Source organism: Thalassophryne amazonica, chromosome 12, assembly GCF_902500255.1.
Source record: "Thalassophryne amazonica chromosome 12, fThaAma1.1, whole genome shotgun sequence".
NCBI lineage: Eukaryota > Metazoa > Chordata > Actinopteri > Batrachoidiformes > Batrachoididae > Thalassophryne > Thalassophryne amazonica.
Genome location: NC_047114.1, coordinates 34,958,140 through 34,980,703, shown reverse-complemented (window position 1 = coordinate 34,980,703; position 22,564 = coordinate 34,958,140). Strand labels below are relative to the sequence as shown.

The following is a 22,564-nucleotide window of genomic DNA, read 5'->3' as shown; positions in this document are numbered from 1 at the left end:
CAGAAGAGGTTGGGGTCAGCAGTTTATCCAGACATTCCACTGTTAAAGGAGATTTTATTAATGAAAGACGTGCGGACGGGTCTGCGCGGTGCGGCGGCACAGGAAAAACACCTCCGTTGGAAGCTTTAAGGACAAGTTGGAACATGTCCAGTTGTTAAACAATTTCTCAGATACTCACTCAACTGAAAGCCATCAAAAGCCGCCTGGTTTTTACAAATGGTTATCAACACGGAGGTGTTTTTCCTGTGCCGCCACACCGCGCCGGCTGCGTCCCGATGCGCGGACCCGTCCGCACGTCTTTCATTAATAAAATCTCCTTTAACAGTGGAATGTCCGGATAAACTGCTGATCCCGACCTCTTCTGAAAGTTCTCTGTTCTGTCACGACGTCCTGGGTCAACAGAGGCTTAAATTTGGAAGCTTTCAGCTCAAAACAGGCAGACAGTGGCGGCTCAGGGCGCATCGTGACATCCCGCTCCGTGGGCAGTCCTTAAAGCAACAGCAACAGTCCATAATCTCTCATCAGCCGTTAAAATTTTCACAGAAAACCAGCTGAATTTCTCGAATGATGTCCACTTCAATGTGCCTCAGTTTTTGAAAAAATTTTGATCAAGCAAAGTGTCAGTCTCTCAGGAAGTTGTCAGACAAAGAGATTCCGACAGGAGGGGTGGACCACTCCTCACTCAAAGCCAGCCCACAGGCGAATGACGTAACCGACAGGCGTGAAAAAACTCACGCATGCGCACAAGGGTTCAAGGTTGTCTGATGTAATCGCACGTGATTCAAATCCATATAGTTTTTGAAAAAAATAAAAAGGTACGTTAGTTTTATCACAGACCTCGTGTGTATATATATATATATATATATATATATATATATATAAAATATTATATTTTTACACAATTATCCTTTATTGACCAAGTTTCATTCATGAAGTCAGTGGTGTGTGTGCACATCTCTGTGTGTGAGTGGTGTGTGTAAGTGTCATCCGTGTCCTCGGCTGACACAGGCACGGCTAGGAAACATACACCTGTTTATCAACCAAATGTCACAGACAAAGTGACAAGAATAACAAAAACCACTGACTTAAGGAAGGAAATATCATCTCTCTTGTTCCTGCGTTTGTGGCTTTGCCAACATGCGCAGCTTTCCGGCATGTTCCACCTGTTTCTTGACAAGACTAACAGAACTTCAATGAGTAAGTAAGTAAGTCCCTTCGGCTGCTCCCTTGTTTGCACTTGGGGTCGCCACAGCAAATCCAAGGTGGATCTGCATGTTGAATTGGCACAAGTTTTACGCCGGATGCCCTTCCTGACGCAACTCCACATTACATGGAGAAATGTGGCAGGGGTGGGATTTGAACCCGGAACCTTCTGAACTGAAACCAACCGCATTAACCACTTGGCCACCACCCCTGCTAACAGAACTTCAATGAGTGAGCTCAGTAAACTGCACTCGTCCCCAGCAGAGGAGTCCCCAACCAGTGACGTCAACCGGAAGTGCCCTCCACTGACTTCAGCCAATGGCGATTTACATGTTAATTTAACGGCAAATTTGATCCAAATAATATTATCTACACTGCACTCAAGCATTCTGCAAGTGTATGAATAGCACTTAATTTCTACCAAGGAATGCACAAACAAATTCTCAAAAAGCATTTCTGTTCCCCTTTAAAAATGTAGTTACTATCAGTTTCCAGCCAAAAACAATAAACGGGTCAGTCTGTGGAAGCACACCATCTGACAAGATGGGAGCATTGGGAGAACAAACTGCTGAATTGAAACTGCTTTGCTGGTTACACAAGAATCCATGTCAGGGGTCTTATAATCTTCTGACCACCACTGGGGTGATCTCAGATACTTCAATAAAATACATTCTGCCAGTTTTTGTTTGTGCCCACGCCATTTCTTACAAATTTATCACCTAATAATAAGCTATTCTCTGGGTGGAACATTGTATTTTTAGTGTGGAAATTTAGCTTAATAAAAATAAGCATGAAACATTTCACATTTATTTTTTATTTTACTTCAAGTAAATTCCAGGTACAATTTTCTAGAGTATAAATTGCTAGTTTTTTTTTCTGGCTTTTCAGTTCTTTATTGTGGTGTACTTTATGACTGGCATTTATTCTTTTATTATTGGAGTTTATTATGTTTAGTGCATTGATTCCAGAGAAACCTTCAAATAAACTGTTATTTTCAGTGCATAATTCACAGTATAAAGGCCTTTTTATGCTTCTTTTACTCCATCACGCAATCACTTCAATGCACCGTGAACCTTTCAAAGTCTCTCAAGGTTGATGGCTGTTACAATGCAATGGCCTGCTGTCCCATGAAAGTCCGGTGACTATGAAACCAGAAACGTGAGATTGCAAAAATGATGTAGTTAGCGGACCAGTGGTCTCAACATGTAGTTACAATTGTTGGGAGGTGCACATCAGGCTACAGAGAGGATGTGCAACAACGCAGAGGGATATGGAGTAGCATAAATTGGGCTTTCACACACAAATGTTGTGCTATGTGGCGTGATCTAATCTCCAACACGATGTGCAGCTCGTCAAGTGAAGTAAAGAAGAAGTGAACAGAGCGAGTGGTGATGTCAGCGGATCGCATCAGAGCGCAGCTTGTCTGAAGGATTATAACAAGAAGTTAAATCTGTTATAAACATACTTTAACAGCTGCACACAAGAAGGAAAGAACACACAACTGTTTTATCAAGCCACGCCAATGTAAACAAGACAAATAATTACCTTTTTAGACGGCTCAAAATGCTTTCTGTAGCTTGTTAGGCGCACGTGTGTGCGTGAACAGCTCCAGCTGCAGCCTCCTCTGTGATTCAGGAAGTGATTAGAGCCATTTTCAATGGACAATTTGCAGAAAAAAATGATTAATCCGCAACGAAATAATTATTTTATATACGCAGCGTCCAGCGCACAGCGCTTGGCAGCCAGTAGAACAAAGACTGGCTTCCAGCTGTGAACACAGCGGCCGGGATCGTCACGACGACGTTCGTGCTATTGCGTGAAGGAAAGGCATGCTCATGTCAGTGGGCCATTAAGGGGCTTTCACAGTGGCGTATTCGTACAGCTGCTCATTGCGGCGTTGTGAGTAGTTGAAATACGCCCCAAATACGCGCGTGCTCGGTTTTTTCCGTTGTGCATTCCGTTAGTAGAGCTGCGTATTGCGGCGTGTGTGGCTATTTTAATACGCCCGGAGTGCGCACGTATCTCGAGTGTTCATTCCGTTCGTATTAGTCTGGTAAGTAAGCTGCCCAGGACTCAGTCATGTGATGTTCAGACACCCAAGATTTACATTTGAAAGCACATTAGCAGCTGACACGCTGAACATTCAGCCCCCATGTATGAGGTTTTGATAAACGAGGGTGACGGCAGGCTGGTTTTTCCACTACGTGCTGTGATGTAGTGTCTTACCTCCTGACATGCTTGGCCAGGGTTTTCTTGCTGGCATGGAGTTTGTTACAGAAGGAGCACTTATGCTCCTTCTTCTGAAAGGGAGCATCACCGACGTGCTTTTTCTTGTGCACAGTTAGGTTCGATTTGGTGGAGTAGCACTGAAGACAGATGTCACACTGGAAAGGTTTCTCTCCCGTGTGCACTCTGGTGTGACTCTCATACTTCCCTAAAACACACAAACAGAATTGATTTGAAGCCACCAGACCCACGTTCATACCCAACTAGGCTCATCAATGTTTCAACACTGACAAAGTCTATGACAGCATATTAGAACTTAACACAAATAATTATTATGAGCTCATAGTGCAAATCGTGTTTTAATTTGTGAGTATTTACTTCCTAACTGGAGAAATGTGTAGATGGTCCACCATTTTTAAAGAAGCAAAAGTAATAACAACACTTAATTGCCTTGCAACACAAATTAAGTACAAGAGACAAGTCTAGATATTGTGTCTTCTTTTATACAACATGAATCCTCCTCTGTCACTCTACCACAAACCCGAGGTGAAGAAGCAATAGGTAACTACTGCTGCGTGCACAGTCTCTCTAATAACAACCACTGAAACTGACAACTAATTCGCAACTCTTATGGTGTCTTGGTGGCTTCCCTCACCATCATGTGAGTGTATAGTTGTTTGGTTTATGAGGACAGTCTGCTCTAGAAAGATTTACCATACTGTCATACTCTCGATATTTCTTAATGACTAATTTAACTGAACTACAACTTTATATGTAACATTTAACATCACCTCTAGACCTTTTGAATGAATGAATGAGTAAGTAAGCCCCTTTGGCTACTCCCTTGATTGCACTCAGGTTCGCCACAGCAAATCCGAGGTGGATCTGCATGTTGAATTGGCCCAAGGTTTACACCGGATGCCCTTCCTGACACAACTCCACATGTGGAGAAATGTGGCAGGGGTGGGATTTGAACCAGGAACCTGCCGTACCGAAACCAAGTGCACTAACCACTTGGCCACCACCCCTGCCGGCACACATACATACTTAACAAAAAATCTCAAACAAAAACTCTTAGGGCCCCTTCACACATAATGCGTAGTTTGGATGGTGTTTGGACGAAAACGGCCAAACAGCGCAAAACAGTTCAAAATAAGCGCACCACGAAACATCACGCCAAAGGGCAGGCGTGCACGAATCCAGTGCGAGAGTCTGTGCACACACCAGTATCTTTTGGGCAAGAACACAAGGTGCCAGTTGCAGCACATCGCAACATTTATGACGAAATATAAAAACCCAGCCGGTACCTGTGGGACCACATCGCACCGTTTATGTGGAGAAGAAGAAGAAAAAAAAAAACAAAAAAAAAACATGACCCACTGGACACGACCCCACGCCGTCCAAAAGCTCTGATTAACAGTCAGTCAAAGACTTTACCACTGCCCTACGGAGCTGTTCTTTGAAAGCTGCAGGAATCTGCCTCATAGGAGAAAGGACATGGAAGTATTACAAAAAAAAAACAAAAAACTGAAATCACACACATAAAAACACCGCATTTATCAAGTGAGCAATACAAATATGATCAGTCTGTTTCTCTGTTAATGACCCATTGTCACAGACATACAGTCATGAAATGACATGAATGAGAAGCAGTTCACTCGTCTCATTCATGTCCACATCTGCTGGTGCATCTCCAACCGGGTGTGCGCACATCTTGTGGACGACGCGCCACAGGACACCGCGTCATGTGGAAAACAGCTCACGTGGGTGACGTGACACTGAGATCGCCTGCTGTGTGTTCAGATCTGATGACCCGTTTCAACCTGGGAGCAGCCTGTTCATGTGCGAGCCGTGTGCAAGCTCAGTCGCTGTAGCACGTTGCCACATTGATATATGTTTTTATTTGTGTCCACTTGATCACAGCAAACAGACACACACGCGTCACAGTGGGCAGCTGTTTGTCCATGAATGTCCAAACACAGTACGTGGTGTCCAGCTGCACTGTCCAGATCCACAGCCGCTTCAGTGGGAAGACACACCTCCTGTCATCTCAGCGCACACACCAAAGCCACACTCATGTGGGACTTCGACAAATTTCTCTGCAAGTATGAAAGTGATTGTCTGCAGTCTGCTGTTGTGCCAAGAGTGCGACTGGCCACACATTTTCTAAGTGCCATGCGGTGTTAGGTGTTCGTGCGTGTCACCTGGAATTTGGCCGGCACCTGCCGTGAGAGGGTGCCGTTCGCACAGGGCACACTTTGTCTTTCAGGCGCTAGTGTGCGCAAATAGTTGTAGCAGCAGGTTTACGAGGCGTTGGAGGCAGGGATGACATTACACGATTTGCACACGATTCCTGAGTCATGCGCACTAAGTGTGCACTTTGTCCAAACTTCACACTATGTGTGAAGGGGCCCTTAACAAGTTCAGTTTTGTGTGGCTGACAGGGTGTAGGCAGAAGCAAAAGCTTATACACACCACCCCACCCCTTTTACCATTTATATATATATATACATATATATATACACTCAACAAAAATATAAATGCAACACTTTTGGTTTTGCTCCCATTTTGTATGAGATGAACTCAAAGATCTAAAACTTTTTCCACATACACAATATCACCATTTCCCTCAAATATTGTTCACAAACCAGTCTAAATCTGTGATAGTGAGCACTTCTCCTTTGCTGAGATAATTCATCCCACCTCACAGGTGTGCCATATCAAGATGCTGATTAGACACCATGATTAGTGCACAGGTGTGCCTTAGACTGTCCACAATAAAAGGCCACTCTGAAAGGTGCAGTTTTGTTTTATTGGGGGGGATACCAGTCAGTATCTGGTGTGACCACCATTTGCCTCATGCAGTGCAACACATCTCCTTCGCATAGAGTTGATCAGGTTGTCAATTGTGGCCTGTGGAATGTTGGTCCACTCCTCTTCAATGGCTGTGCGAAGTTGCTGGATATTGGCAGGAACTGGTACACGCTGTCGTATACGCCGGTCCAGAGCATCCCAAACATGCTCAATGGTTGACATGTCCGGTGAGTATGCCGGCCATGCAAGAACTGGGACATTTTCAGCTTCCAAGAATTGTGTACAGATCCTTGCAACATGGGGCCGTGCATTATCCTGCTGCAACATGAGGTGATGTTCTTGGATGTATGGCACAACAATGGGCCTCAGGATCTCGTCACGGTATGCCTGTGCATTCAAAATGCCATCAATAAAATGCACCTGTGTTCTTCGTCCATAACAGATGCCTGCCCATACCATAACCCCACCGCCACCATGGGCCACTCGATCCACAACATTGACATCAGAAAACCGCTCACCCACACAACGCCACACGCTGTCTGCCATCTGCCCTGAACAGTGTGAACCGGGATTCATCCGTGAAGAGAACACCTCTCCAACGTGCCAAACACCAGCGAATGTGAGCATTTCCCCACTCAAGTCGGTTACGACGACGAACTGGAGTCAGGTCGAGACCCCGATGAGGATGACGAGCATGCAGATGAGCTTCCCTGAGATGGATTCTGACAGTTTTGCAGAAATTCTTTGGTTATGCAAACCGATTGTTTCAGCAGCTGTCCGAGTGGCTGGTCTCAGATGATCTTGGAGGTGAACATGCTGGATGTGGAGGTCCTGGGCTGGTGTGGTTACACGTGGTCTGTGGTTGTGAGGCTGGTTGGATGTACTGCCAAATTCTCTGAAACGCCTTTGGAGACGGCTTATGGTAGAGAAATGAACATTCAATACACGAGCAACAGCTCTGGTTGACATTCCTGCTGTCAGCATGCCAATTGCACGCTCCCTCAAATCTTGCGACATCTGTGGCATTGTGCTGTGTGATAAAACTGCACCTTTCAAAGTGGCCTTTTATTGTGGGCAGTCTAAGGCACACCTGTGCACTAATCATGGTGTCTAATCAGCATCTTGATATGGCACACCTGTGAGGTGGGATGGATTATCTCAGCAAAGGAGAAGTGCTCACTATCACAGATTTAGACTGGTTTGTGAACAATATTTGAGGGAAATGGTGATATTGTGTATGTGGAAAAAGTTTTAGATCTTTGAGTTCATCTCATACAAAATGGGAGCAAAACCAAAAGTGTTGCGTTTATATTTTTGTTGAGTGTATATATATATATATATATATATATATATATATATATATATATATATACATACATATACACACATACTCATAACAACAAATAGCAAAAAGAAAAAAAACAAGCAAAGACAATACAGATTAATCAGTGAACTAAAGTTTCTCAACACAACAATCAATAGTACACAACATACAATAAAAAAAATAAAAATAAACTCAGTTAACCTAATTCTTCATACTATGACAAGTAATTATATTGTTTTTATAAAGTCTTTTAAAGCCAACTAAGGTACCAAATAATTGAATGCTATCAGAACAGTTATTCTAAATATTTACACCTTTTTTTTTTTAAATTTATCAAATAATATCATCCTCTCAAATTATAGCTGGACTCCATCATTTTAAACAGATCCTGGACATGTTGAAGTAAAAGTTCATTTTTAACTTCATACATAATTTGTATCGTGATATACAACCCCTGGCAAAAATTATGGAATCACCAGCCTCGGAAGATGTTCATTCAGTTGTTTAATTTTGTAGAAAAAAAGCAGATCACAGACATGACACAAAACTAAAGTCATTTCAAATGGCAACTTTCTGGCTTTAAGAAACACTATAAGAAATCAAGAAAAAAAATTGTGGCAGTCAGTAACGGTTACTTTTTTAGACCAAGCAAAGGGAAAAAAATATGGAATCACTCAATTCTGAGGAAAAAATTATGGAATCATGAAAAACAAAAGAACGCTCCAACACATCACTAGTATTTTGTTGCACCACCTCTGGCTTTTATAACAGCTTGCAGTCTCTGAGGCATGGACTTAATGAGTGACAACCAGTACTCTTCATCAATCTGGCTCCAACTTTCTCTGATTGCTGTTGCCAGATCAGCTTTGCAGGTTGGAACCTTGTCATGGACCATTTTCTTCAACTTCCAAAGATTTTCAATTGGATTAAGATCTGGACTATTTGCAGGCCATGACACTGACCCTATGTGTCTTTTTGCAAGGAATGTTTTCACAGTTTTTGCTCTATGGCAAGATGCATTATCATCCTGAAAAATGATTTCATCATCCCCAAACATCCTTTCAATTGATGGGATAAGAAAAGTGTCCAAAATATCAGCGTAAACTTGTGCATTTATTGATGATGTAATGACAGCCATCTCCCCAGTGCCTTTACCTGACATGCAGCCCCATATCATCAATGACTGTGGAAATTTACATCTTCTCTTCAGGCAGTCATCTTTACAAATCTCACTGGAATGGCACCAAACAAAAGTTCCAGCATCATCACCTTGCCCAATGCAGATTCGAGATTCATCACTGAATATGACTTTCATCCAGTCATCCACAGTCCACGATTGCTTTTCCTTAGCCCATTGTAACCTTGATTTTTTCTGTTTAGGTGTGTGTTAATGATGGCTTTCGTTTAGCTTTTCTGTATGTAAATCCCATTTCCTTTAGGCGGTTTCTTACAGTTCGGTCACAGACGTTGACTCCAGTTTCCTCCCATTCGTTCCTCATTTGTTTTGTTGTGCATTTTCGTTTTTTGAGACATATTGCTTTAAGTTTTCTGTCTTGACACTTTGATGTCTTCCTTGGTCTACCAGTATGTTTGCCTTTAACAACCTTCCCATGTTTGTATTTGGTCCAGAGTTTAGACACAGCTGACTGTGAACAACCAACATCTTTTGCAACATTGCGTGATGATTTACCCTCTTAAGAGTTTGATAATCCTCTCCTTTGTTTCAATTGACATCTCTCGTGTTGGAGCCATGATTCATGTCAGTCCACTTGGTGCAACAGCTCTCCAATGTGTGATCACTCCTTTTTAGATGCAGACTAACGAGCAGATCTGATTTGATGCAGGTGTTAGTTTTGGGGATGAAAATTTACAGGGTGATTCCATAATTTATTCCTCAGAATTGAGTGAGTCCATATTTTTTTCCCTCTGCTTGGTCTAAAAACGTAACCGTTACTGACTGCCACAATTATTTTTCCTGATTTCTTATAGTGTTTCTTAAAGCCAGAAAGTTGCCATTTGAAATTACTTTAGTTTTGTGTCATGTCTGTGATCTGCTTTTTTTCTACAAAATTAAACAACTGAATGAACATCCTCCGAGGTCGGTGATTCCATAATTATTGTCAGGGGTTGTAATCAACCAAGTCCCAGAGTTTCAAAATATGTAAACAGATAAATAATGAGGTTTGTTGGCTCGCGATATGGTTTATTATTAATAACTCTTATAGCTTTCTTTTGTAATAAAAATACTGGATTTGTTTTATATGTGTATCCCCAAACCTCAATGCAATAGGTCATATATGGGACAAGTAATGAATGCTATAACGTAACTAACGAATGTTGGGAGAGGACATCTTGTGCTTTATACAGAATTGTGATGGCTTTTGAGATTTTAGGTTTGACATAATTAATATGAGTTTTCCAGCTTAATTTATCATCAATAAAAATGCCAAGAAATTTTGTTTCAGCTGACTGATTTTTATCTGCTGACTCAATCAAATAAGGGAATAACAGAAGGTTGCGAAACAGCTTGGCAGCCAAATGTCCAATTACATTTGGTGCATTAAAAATAAACTATTTCAAATCTAATATGCTGTGACAGACAGCTCAAATAACAAAAACATTAACAGTCACATATATGTGAGCCTAAATTAATTATCAGTAAACATAATCACTGTTGAATTAAGTGGAACATAATAACAGTAAAATGAATATTACTATCCACCTACAGCTAGGGCAAACTTTAGTGACTACTACTAGCACTGCTAATAAACAGGAAAAGAGGCAGCGGATAAAATCTTTTTTCTGAAGACTGATACGCACCTATACGGTCAAAAACCTTGTCACATTTTGGACACTTGAGATTCTTCTTGCTGGATGTTTCAATGATGACAGGAGCCAGATCCTTGGGGTAACTTGGTTTATGGTTGGAGCTTCCTCCTGCTGCTGCCACATGCAAATCCCCCTCTTGAACTATCTGGTCTTCTTTGGTTTCTGCACCTGAACTCTGCAGACCTGCTGCCTTGTCTGCTTCACAACCATCAGAATGTTTCTTCGGGGCTTCCAGCTCCTCATTCATGCCTTCCTCTTCTTCATCCACATCTTCTATATCTTCTCCCTGAACTGATTTATGTTCCTTGCTCAGAACTATGGTGACTGCTTCCACGGGTATCTCTACTGATATGCCCACTGCTTCAACTGTATGCTTTTTGGATGACACAGTTCTTTGTTTTTCCTCAGGTTGGGAGACATCATCTCCCTTGTACTTAGTGGGAGTTCTTGTCCTGCGAGCAGACCTCCGCATGCTACCACTTTTCTGGCCTGACACCTTCTCAGCCTCCATCAGCTTTGCCTGCAGTAGTTCATTGCTACTATCAGGTAGGAACGGCTGAACACCGTGTTGGGTTTGGATGACTGTGGCAACCACTGGTGAGTCATTTGAGGTAATATCCACAGTTTTAGACCCACTATTTTCAGTTTGTGTTTGGATCCCAGGAAGTGGGTGGATGCCCCCTGCTTCACAAAGAACCTTAAATACATCCATCATGTCCAGAAACCGTGCTGCTTTGGCTAAAGCCGGTAGCTCTGTTTCTGCAACAACACACTCCGAGGTGTACAAAAAACCAAGAAGGTGTTGGAAAACTGAGTCCTCCACATGGTCCAATGTCACATGTCCTGTGCCCGGGTTCTTTGACAACTCAGCATGGAAGTAGCTGCTTCCATGTGCCAGCACCACCTTGTGGGCTCTGTAGACTTTACCACCCACGGACACACAGATATCACAGAACCTCTGCCGGGTCCGGTCCTCATTCAGAAACTTGAGGAGATTTTGATTGTGTTGTGGTAGAGTCAAGTGCCTCAGATGAGATACTACATTCGGGACAGGCTGAGAGTTTGGTGGGGGGTCGGAGGTGGACAAAGTATTCATCTCTGTTGGACATTTTCCAGAGGAACGCATCTGCCTGCTGTGCTTGACACGCAGAGGCTGATTACCAAGTTTTTTTCCCATTGGTGACTCCGATGGGCGACCATTCACAAATGATCTCCCAATTGTTACAACCGTGTCTTTCTGCTGTCTTTTAGCAGAATTCCCCACAATGTTTTCAGTGAATGTCCATGAAACTTGGCAAAATGATCTACTTTATCAAAAGTAAGATCCTATTAAATCTCAATGGTGACAGAGAGCTGGACGGAGATTAATTTTCTTTTTTTTTTCATCTTCATTTAACAGTGTGATGGTGCATCACCAGGTCTTGGCAGAGGCATGAGTAGGCGTCTTTTGTTCCTAAAAACAGCAGGAATAAAAACAACAGTAGTGAGTTGAAAGAAGTTATAAGAAAGGACAGTTAATGGGGTCACACTGTGGAGCCCATCCCAGCTGTCATAGGGCAAGAGGCATGGCACACCATGGACACGGCACCAGTCTATAAGGGCAACACATTGACAAACACGGCCACACTTGCATGCACACCTACAGCCAATTTTAAGTCTTCAGTTCACCTAATCTGCATGTCTTTAGAAGTGGAAGGAAGCCGGAGCACCCAGAGGGAATCCACACAAACATGGGGAGAACATGCAAACGCCACACAGAAAAGATCAGGCAGGAAGCGATCCCAGAACCTTCTTGCTGTGAGGCAACAGTGCTAATCACTAAGCCAATGTGCCGCCCCTTTGCAAACATAAAAGTGTTTATTTGACAACACTCTTTGGATTGATTGACAGACAGTACAATGGGGAAATCCAAGGAGCGCAGATCTGAGAAAGAGGACTGTAGACTTACAGAAACAAGGAATGTCTCTTGGAAACATTTCTAATCAATTTCAGATTTCAATTCAATTTATTTATACAGCACCAAATCACAACATAAGCTACTGCAAGGTGATTAACAAAAGGAAGGTCTAAACTTACCCACACCCTGAGCAAACACATTGGCAACAGTAGTAAGGGAAAACTCCCACAGGCGTTTTATTGATTACAGGAAGAAACTCCAAGCTGACAAGACTCAGTGACGTGACCTCTACTTTAGCCATACATGGCAATCAAGTCCTTTGGGACCATGCACTGGTGCTGCACTTCATTGCATGCATGACACCACAAAACTGCCTTGGGTTGTGGGGTACAATCACCCAGGAAAACAACCGGTCCATCACCACATCTCTAAAATAACCATCTATCTACCACAGGAATGTGAAATGCTGACATCTCCTTGGCCTTCTGCCATTGGGGTCCTCAACACCCTGACACCTACGTGCTGGATCATGGACATAGAAATGCACCGCATGGCCAAACTGTCAATGCTGACACTCCCTCGGGATAAAAGTGATACTCCTCATCTCAGGTTCTCTAAGTAACAGCTCATTTGACACAAATACAGCAGTGCCCAAGGATCCTCTGAAGAGACCTAGTATGAATGACATACCGTTGTTGCCTTAGCTCACTGGTTAGCATCCAAGTCTCATAACCATACGGTAAAACAATTAGCATCAGGCCCACACATGCAAAGACAAAAATGTCTAATCAACCATATACATCTCGAGTCCAGCAGTCACAGTGACCAATGGCTCAAAAGTTATCCAAACAGTGAAGAGCAGCGTCTCAGAAAATGGAATATAATGGGCAAGTTGGCAGTGAAATCCAGTTCAGTCAAAGAAGGTGCATTCTTCAAAATTCATCTATAAGATGCTTTCAGAAGTCCTCAGCATGCTCTGGATCCATTCTAAGATCAGTTAAAATAACCATACACAATTACATACCATTGGAGGTGTAGTAAAGGCATGGGAGAAGACTGTCACCTTCAGCAGGGAGGTAATTTGCCAAGTGCAAGATTTATGATGGCTGATCCACCAGTCAACTGCAAAGTACAGAGAAACAGTATTGCAGTATTGCAAAGGTGGTGAAACTGCTGAGTGCACATAATGCTGCAGACATCTGTGGTATCACGGCTGAACTTCTTCAGGCACTCAGATGCTGTTGTCCGGGCTTAACAAGCAGATTTTTGTCTTACATTTAGAAGACTAGTACCATCCCAATAGACTAGAAGAAAGGTCTTGTGCTTCTGTGTAAAGGGTGATCGACTGAACTGCGACACACAGAAGGGTATTACCCTGCTCAATGTGCCGGGCAATATACTTACAAGGTTTATTCTCAGTATGATTCTATGTCATCAATTTACTGCTCAGTAACTAGCACAGACCAACCAGCGATCACGTCCTAGTTCTCGCTTTCAATGACCTCCTGGACTAACCCATCAGAGGTTTTTCTATGTGTGGTGAAACTATCAAAGTTTCAGAGAAAGTCACTTATTGTGATTGCATGAGTCTGGGAACTTGATCACAGTAAGTGAGACACATCAAGCTTATGGAACCCTGAAGTTGGCAACAGAGATGCCATTATGGACCTGGTGATTCCAGACTTACTATGTGGTTATGAGACACTGGTTTTGGTGTTTCCCTGACCGATCTGGCTCATAGGTGCCTCTGTGCTGACCCTCAATAACTGAAAAAAGGCCAAGGAGAACATCTACATATCATCTGACTGTGGCACATAAATGGCTATAGGTTGTTTGACTAGGAGCGTGCCAACCTGTACACAGGGGAGTTACACAGTGTGGTTAATTAAGCACAAGTACACGATACCAGACATGGGCTGTTATTAAAAACCATTCACAAAGATCAGCACATCATATTGCTAACTCATTTATTAAAACGACAACGTGGGCAACTCTTGTTCCTATCCTTAACTCAATTTACTCAAGGTAGCTAGCAGGCACATCGCTACGTCATAAAGCAGAGCTAGGACTGCTGTATGTATTATGAAGTTCACTCACCACTTCAGGAACCCCTGTTTTCAGTGGGGACAGACGGGACCCTTCAGAGGAGATGTCGACAAACGACCTTTACTGTTGCTCGGCAAATCCACGCATAAATCCACAGTTCGCTTAATATCCTACCGCAATATTACAGGTACAAAGTACAAAGCATTTTCCAGTCCAATCGACATGTGCAAACAGAGCTAAAACGAAGGAAAACAGTAATTTCCTGATTGTCATTAACGCCCCACCTTCTCCTCTTACCGCAAATGTCGGACGCCTTAACAAGCTGTCCCCCGATTGGACGTTTCAACCATTGCCTTTCTAAAGACTTTGTTAATATGCTTATGTAGTTAATAATAAAACTAAATTCAAAACGCGTTTTAATATTTTGAGCACTTCCTTCGCTGTCTTCATGTAATGACACAGCAAAAGGAACCGAACCGCCGAACATGACAGGAGTCACAAGAGTGAAGGGTGTTATGGGTAATGTAGTCTCTATGCTCATACTGTGCGTTCTTTCTTTCTGTGTCTTTGGATACCGGTTATAGAATAATATCACATTCGCTCCTACAATGCCCATCCGAGCTGGAATAAAGTTTGTATCGTTAAAACTGCAGAAAGCGGGAGTTGATTTTTATGTGTAATGCTTTCAAGCTGCCAGATGATGGCACTAACTACCAGTACAGAGTAGTGTGCCTTGATAGTGGCGACATGACGAGTCGAAAAAAATCGGCGACGAGTCGGAAAAAATCGGTCACGTGACTGGTGTTGCCATCCTCAAAATAGCGTTCCCTGTTAATTTTAGCTTTTTTTATTATTATTATTATTATTATTATTAATAATTAGCTGAAAATGACGGGTTGTTACGCATTTGGAGGCGCAAATAGACACCGCAAGGGCTTCAAGATGTACAGATTGAACAGAAGAAAATTTTGGGAAAAGTAATTCAGACATCATCGTCAAAGCTTTGAGAGGTAAATTTATTGTTCGGTCCCATATTGATTATGAAGAGTAGACGCCGCATTAGATGCTGAGGTGCAAGAAATGCGACCGCCATCTTGGACCGGTCATCGTAGTGATTCCATCATAAGGCACAGTGAAGGTTTGATTTTATGTTCGTCTTTATTTTTATTTTTTATTCTTTCCATAATAAAGTTGCTTTGTTCTTTGTTATTTTCTCTGTTTTGTAAAGCACTATATAAATATAATGCATTATAATAAAGTGCAGAGAGCTCTGTATGTGTTGTCGCGGACTTAACACCGAGCGCCCTCTGGTGGCCATTTTAGGCCGACGAAAACATCGCCGAGCTCAATACAAATACATGTAATTTGGTCACTTTTCAAAGGGGTCAGACTCGTCAGTAAAGTCAGTTTTATGTACAGTGGTTCATTTCAGGTCAGCTTGGTGTATGAATCTCGTCGTTCCAGGCAGTGAGAGCTGTCAGCTGGCTGCTAGAAGCAAGTTAGAGACAAAAAAAACCCAGCTGATTTCAATAGATAATGCAGCCCGAGCTTGTTTTCATCGGGCGGCCAGTCGTGGAAGTGACAGGGCTCTGGGGCAACCCATACAGTCCTCTCTAGGGCTTTTAGCTGGAAAACCTTCACGAGCAAGTTTATACAAGTGTAAATATGGTTTGGGGTGGGGATGTCATGCTCTTGTGTTAATTTAACAACTTACATTTACATTACGTTTTATTCCCTTTGTCTTTGTACAGTCTTGGAACTCTCTCTCTCTCTGATGCGATATCAATATACTTCAGCGTATCAATATGCTTCAGTATGTTGATACGCTGTGTTATTTATATATATTATCATTTTCTGATATATGCATTTTTATATATGTATGAATTATATTGATACTCCATATATGATTTATATATATTATAATTTTCTCTGATATATTGATTATATTGATACTCCATATATGATTTATATATATTGGAATTTTCTCTGATATATAACTTTTATCTATTTTATGTATATATGTATATGTGAGACAGACTGGTGTCCTGTCCTGGATGTACCCCTCCTCACTCGGTATGACTGCTGAGATGGGATCCAGTCCCCCCCCCGCAACCCTTAATTGGACGAAAGCCCCACCCTGCTCACTGTGCCGCTCTCATTGGACCGACATCTCGCGCCCACAGATTGAGCTCGCCAGACTACTTTCGCCACCCTGCTCAGCATGTTGCTCTCATTGGAGTGGCAACACACAGAATGTGTCTCTTCCCAGATAGATCTCTTTCAGTGCAGCTTCTTGTTCTGACTTTAACACGAAGTTAACACCCAAGTCTTTCATCGCCAACTGTAAATGGTAATCAAACCATTCCAGTCGTATCTTTCTGAACTCTTCCGCAACAAACTGCATCGTGTCAATGTTTACAATGTGCTTGAGCAATAACAGGTGAAGTTGCTCATAAACTTTAAGTTTCTTAAAGTAGACCTGCATTGAAATAAATGCAGTCAGATCTTTGGACCAAAAAATGACTTATATTTACACATAAGATCCTTCTGAATGTAGTAAAGTAAATCTGCAAGCCCAGATCTGTCATTCAACGGAGAAATCTTCATTTAAAAATGAGAAATTTGCAGCTAAAATTTAGCCCTCCGCAAAACTGTCAGCACATCCGGGACGCTGCTGAGACGTCAGGGAGAAGACCCTATCCCAGCATGCATTGCGCGCGCCAACTGTAATTTGTGGATTTACGTCAGTTTGCATCTGCACCTTTTTATTGTCTTATACGGAAGGACCTACTTTTTTAAAACTTCATATTGTCTTGCGGTATGCTTGGTGAGTTCACATTTCTTTTATTTGTGCTTGATAATTATTTTTGGGGACTTTTTCATACGCCCGTTTGATTGAGTGGTGTCGCAATGAAAATCTACTGTCTTTCGCCTCCGGTGTTACCATCGCGGGGTACGGAGTCGGGACCCACAAAGAATTCAAGTCATTAAAAAGATATAAACCTCTCTCAGCGGCCATGGAGCTCTGCGACTCCAATTACCGAAACGTGCGGTGCTGCGGATTTTGCCGCAAGAAGTCTGTCCTTGCGAGCAACAGGTGTCACCGGCCGCTCCGCATCAAAACGGCGAGCATAGTCTCTGGACTTGTGCCAAGTTGGCTGCACCTCCATTCAGTAGACAGAGCCGTGTCTGCGGCTGCACAGCAGACACGGGGGTGTGAGTGGCCCGTGGTGGCATTTAACGAGTGCATGCACTCGGTAAGTGCATCGGAGACAGTGAGAGCGAGGCGTCGGGGAAGAACGCGCCCGCTGTCGATGCCGCTGCTGATCTGAGCATGCAGAGCTGTATCTCGCATTCATCGCAGCTTACGTTTGGATGTTGAAACCAGGATGTGTATAACAGTAACATTACTAACAGATAAAATCAATTTCAATGCGGGATCAGACTGAAGGCGGGAGCACGTCGTCTTGTCCCCGACGTCATGGAAATGATCCGGATGTACAAACTGTTTTCGTGGAGGGCTAAATTTTAGCTGCAAATTTGTCATTTTTAAAGGAAGATTTCTCCGCTGAATTACAAATTTGGGCTTACAGATTTACTTTACTACTGTCTTATAAATACATATCAGCTATTTCTTTCTGAAATCTGACCACATTTATTTCAATGCAGATCTACTTTAAATATTTATTACGGACACTCTTAAAACTTCAGTTATCTTTCTAATTTTATTACTGGTAAATTTGTAGAATTAATTTAGATGAGATATACTCATTATCTGACAGGAACTACTTTTTGCGCAGGAATTCATCAAGCACGTCGGCCTAGGGCGCGTAGTAACACAGAATACCCCAAAACTGGCTAGAAGTTCGGCTAAAATGAGAGCGTCCACTTTTAGCTTTCCATAAGCTAAGCCAGTGGCGCTTGTGAGAGTGTGCTAAAGCCCCTTTCACACTGGTGTAAACGTAGAGCTGCGTACTGTGGTGTACCGTCTACGCCGAGTTGAGCAGCTCTGTGCCCACTTTTAGCAGCTCTACGCCATGTTTTTGCTCCCTACAACCCCTTTCACACTGATGCAAATGTAGAGCTGCGTATTGCTGTGTTGTGTTTTGTTTAAGTACGGCCAAAATGCGTATGTACTCAGCCTTTTTCCATGTTCATAGAGTAGCTTGCAGCTGCGTGTGTTTGCTTTTTAATGTGTGCACACAGTCGCGTGTCGCCCTTGCCACTATTTGAAACCAATTCAACTCTTTTTCAATTCACTCCTGCTGGCTGTGCAGAACACATCGTTGCGCTTGGAAAATAGTGGACTGGATCTTGAGGTTTTTACAGTTGCATACTGCCATGTATGTAGCCATAGTTGCTATTTTCTGCCTATGTGGAAGTGCGCTCTGTTCTCTACTGGATTCCCCGTAGATGTTCTGCGCCTCCTGACTGTAACTAATCCATTCCTGTGAGCGGCATGCCGCAAGACTATATGACAAGCCAACTGTACGACAAATACACCACTTTCAGTCATGTATCAGCAGAAATATGCCGTAACAGACACCGTTTGGTCAGTTATCACGGTGCTTTTTTCTCTTTTTTTAAAAAAATACGTTAATCTCCTTGTTGATTTTAGCCATTTTATGCTCCCATTATAAGAAAGTGATTATAGTGCAGTGGTAAAGTTTCCGTCTTGTAATCAGAGGTTTTGTAAATTGCAGGTTCGAATCCCGTGGGTGGCATTTATGTTTTATTTAACCAGGTTTATTTAACTGCAGGGTTCTGTATTGCATCCCCTTTTATTATTTATTATTTATATCAACCCAGTGATATTCACGAATTATGCATCTGGTTTTTATTTTACTTTACTCCACATCAGCGGCGCAATGTGGTGCAACACGTCCTGACTGCTTGTACTGAGTTCATATACGCACACGATGGTTCGTGGTTCCCCATTTCGTGTTTGGTTCTCGGATTTTCTTCTGGTTTCTTTGTCTTTTGTGTTATGTCTGAAGGGGCTCTAAGGAAACACTCTCTCTGGCATTTTTTTTTTTTTTTTTTTGAGGAAAAAACCTCAAACAGACCAGACTCAGAGGGGTGACCCACTGCTTAGACCATTCTAGCAGTTATAGAGATTAAACTAACAAAGTACAACCAAAATGTCATCAAGCATGCAAAACTCAAACCAGTACAGGTCTGCTTCTAAAAGCTCACATTTGTGGACTGATGTTAAATGTCTTAAATCGGCATCCATTTTGGCAGGTTTTCATGGGTAAGTATGCAGCTGTGACTTCATCCAGGGGTCCAGCAGGTGGCAACAGCACCTCAAACAGAAAGAAAGAGAGAAGAAATTTTGGACAACAAGCTGAACAATTCAGATTTATGCCCACAAGCAGGTATGGCCTATGGGCCCACCATACCTAGGGTTTGGAAATGGAAGAATCTGACAAACAAAAGTCCACCAGGTGATTTCACTGATTAACATCACTTTGAGCAGATGGAATCAGTTAATCACTGAAATCACTTGGTGGAATGGATGGTTGCAAAGAAAGCCTGTACCCTCTCTGTCCTTTCTGGAATGAGTTGAATACCCCTGTTCTATGACCTTTGAAAAAGCCTGTGCTTGTACTGCATCTTGTGATCAACCAAGTTTATAACATCTGGTACTTGAATCATCGGGATATATATATATTTTTAGATATCTGCTTACCAGTTCTAAAGTTCACATTACAGGCCTGGTGGTGTATAGTATCTGCTATAGATAGTCAAAGAAATAGTCCAGTCATCCTTTCTGTCCTCACATGCAACTGAAGCTGTAGTTTTGATGTCATGACAGGTCCTGACAGGTGTGAGGATGAAATCCTTCTTATTGCCATCATAAATATCTCCTGTTCCACAAAAAAAGACAATTTCTCCTGTAGTCAAATGGTTTTTCAGCAGACCTCAGTTTGTGTGTCCTCTCCTCAGAAGCGTCATTTCCTCTTGTGGTTATAAGCCACAATGCTGGACTGCCTATAATGTTCTTTGTGACATTCAATGTGCACATTTTGTCCAGGCACTGTCTGTTATTGTCATTATGCCTCTTGCCTCACTGGCTTTCTGAATGCTTTCACATCCTTTAGTTGTAGGGTTTGCACTGGCTTGACTTTCTAACACAGATTTATTGCAGATTGGGCACTGGAACTCAAACCATCTTTATTCATTCTGAAACAAAAAAGACCACTACACCTCCACCACACATGCATAACATTATTTTTTTTAAATTGGAGTAGATTAGTTAACTCAGAGAGAATTGCAATATCCTAATGATTGAGCAGCCATTTCAAAATGTGTTAATTGAGGCCCTAGCTTAGATATTGCACTGTGTTACTTGGCAATAAAAATGTCACTTTACACACTGCAGTTGTCCATCTAGATGCCCTTATTGCAGAGATATGGATAAAGTGATAATTTTGGTAGACATTTAAATAATATTAGGTTAATTGGGGCCCCAATTTAGAGGTTTGAAAATGGTTGTATTGTGTATTTTAGCCCCCAGAATGTAATTTTAGACCACCCTTATTGTAGAATTATGGATATTTTGATACTTTTTGTGACCATTTTGAAATATGTTATTTAGGGCCTTGTCTTAGACATTTAAGAATGGTTCCATTGTATTCCTTGGCCCCAAAAATGTCAATTTAGACCCCAAGATTGTCATTCTAAGTGTACTAGGGGCAAAGTTAGAGCATTTTGTATTGTTATGGCGTCCATTTTTGATATATGCAAATTTAGCACTGTTCCACCACTTGGATTTTAGGGGGCTTTTAGTATGTCATTTACTAGACCATTCTGCACTTATGGTGAAAAAATAAATTCTGTTGCAGTTAGTGGTGGGTCATTTCATATTTTTACTGGACTATTATTTGAGTTTTAAAACAAAACTACTGTAAAACAATCAGAAAATAACAGATTGCGTCCCTGATTTAGTGCAGTTCTATGAGAAAATTGTCTCTCTGGCATTAACAACCACACCTGTTCCTAATGTTTTCGACATAATTTCATCATCAGTTAACCACAGAGCAGATGACAGGTGTTGATGTGATATTACATCAAAATGAAGCTGCTTTTTCAGTTGATCCAGTGCATCCAAGTTGATTATATTTTAACCAGTTTGTTATCATATTATGCCCTTTTAATCAGGAGATGTGCAAGATCATAGCATGTATTGTGTTTGAATTATCATGTTAACATCCTGGCGGGAATGATCTAACTTATTTATGTATTTTTCTCACTAGATTTTCTCACTAGCTCTTCTGAAACTTCTCTGTTCTCTCACGACATCCTGGGTCAACAGAGGCTTAAATTTGGAGGTTTTCAGCTCGAAACAGGCTGACGATGGTGCCTCAGAGCGCGGCGCGACGTCCCGTTCCGTGGGAAGTCCTTAAAGCGACAGTAACACTCCATAATCTCTCATCAGCCATTAAAATTTTCACCGAAAACCAGCTGAATTTCTCGAATGGTGTCCACTTCGATCTGCCTCACAGGTTCTGAAAAAATTTTGATAAAGCAAAGCGCCAGTCTCTCAGGAAGAAGTCAGACAAAGGAATTCCGACGAGGGGGGTGGACCACTCCTCACTCAAAGCCTGCCCACAGGCAAATGACGTAACCGACAGGCGTGAAAAAAACGCTTGCATGCCCATGAGGGTTCAAGGTTGTCTGATGTAATCGCACGTGATTCAAATCCATATAGTTTTTGAAAAAAATGAAAAGGTCTGATACTTTTCTCACAGACCTCGTATACAATACAAAAGTGAAACAATAAAATTACCAAAAAAATATCAAAATGTAAAATAAATATCTTAACACTTTGGAAACAGCACATTTCATCATTTTACCACATTCATACAACACTTTTAAGACTGAACAAGAGCATTCTGCAAGTGCTGTAGTTTATTTATACCCTAAACCCACAGCATTGATGCTGACATTTTTTGTTTTTGTTTTTTGCACAAAAACAGACAATTTAGTAACCAGTGTTGCCACAGTTACTTTGAAAAAGTAGTCCAATTACTAATTACTCCTTGAAAAAGTAACTTAGTTACTTTACTGATTACTCAATTGTAAAAGTAACTAAGTTAGATTACTAGTTACTTTTTTAGTTACTTTCCCAAGCTGCTGACAACAACCCTCTGCCACCTCAACATGACAATGATACCTGTTTTGCCAAAACTCACTTTATAGTCACCCTTTCTTGACTTCAA

General features: G+C 41.9%; 1 protein-coding gene and 1 long non-coding RNA gene across 4 annotated transcripts in view; one reads left to right on the top strand and one right to left on the bottom strand.

Annotated features, from left to right (window-relative positions):
• Positions 1–19,655, bottom strand: part of zbtb41 (zinc finger and BTB domain containing 41) — a 37,077-nt gene extending 17,422 nt beyond the window's left edge. The window contains exons 1-4 of one of the 3 annotated variants that reach the window (XM_034182934.1): positions 14,391–14,816; positions 13,318–13,415; positions 10,388–11,849; positions 3,430–3,637 (exon numbers count right to left, since the gene is read on the bottom strand). In XM_034182934.1, coding sequence (XP_034038825.1) covers positions 3,430–3,637; positions 10,388–11,573 — 1,394 coding nt within the window. In that variant the 5' untranslated portion in view covers positions 11,574–11,849; positions 13,318–13,415; positions 14,391–14,816. Of the gene's footprint in view, positions 1–3,429; positions 3,638–10,387; positions 11,850–13,317; positions 13,416–14,390; positions 14,817–19,535 lie in introns of those variants that run through there. The other 2 variants (XM_034182935.1, XM_034182933.1) reach the window with 2 other exon arrangements.
• On the top strand, positions 1,007–22,348 carry LOC117521605. The gene is made up of 3 exons (XR_004563994.1): positions 1,007–1,197; positions 5,463–5,473; positions 22,338–22,348. It is a non-coding gene; the product is annotated as an uncharacterized LOC117521605 (long non-coding RNA).
• Positions 22,349–22,564: the final 216 nt, after the last annotated feature.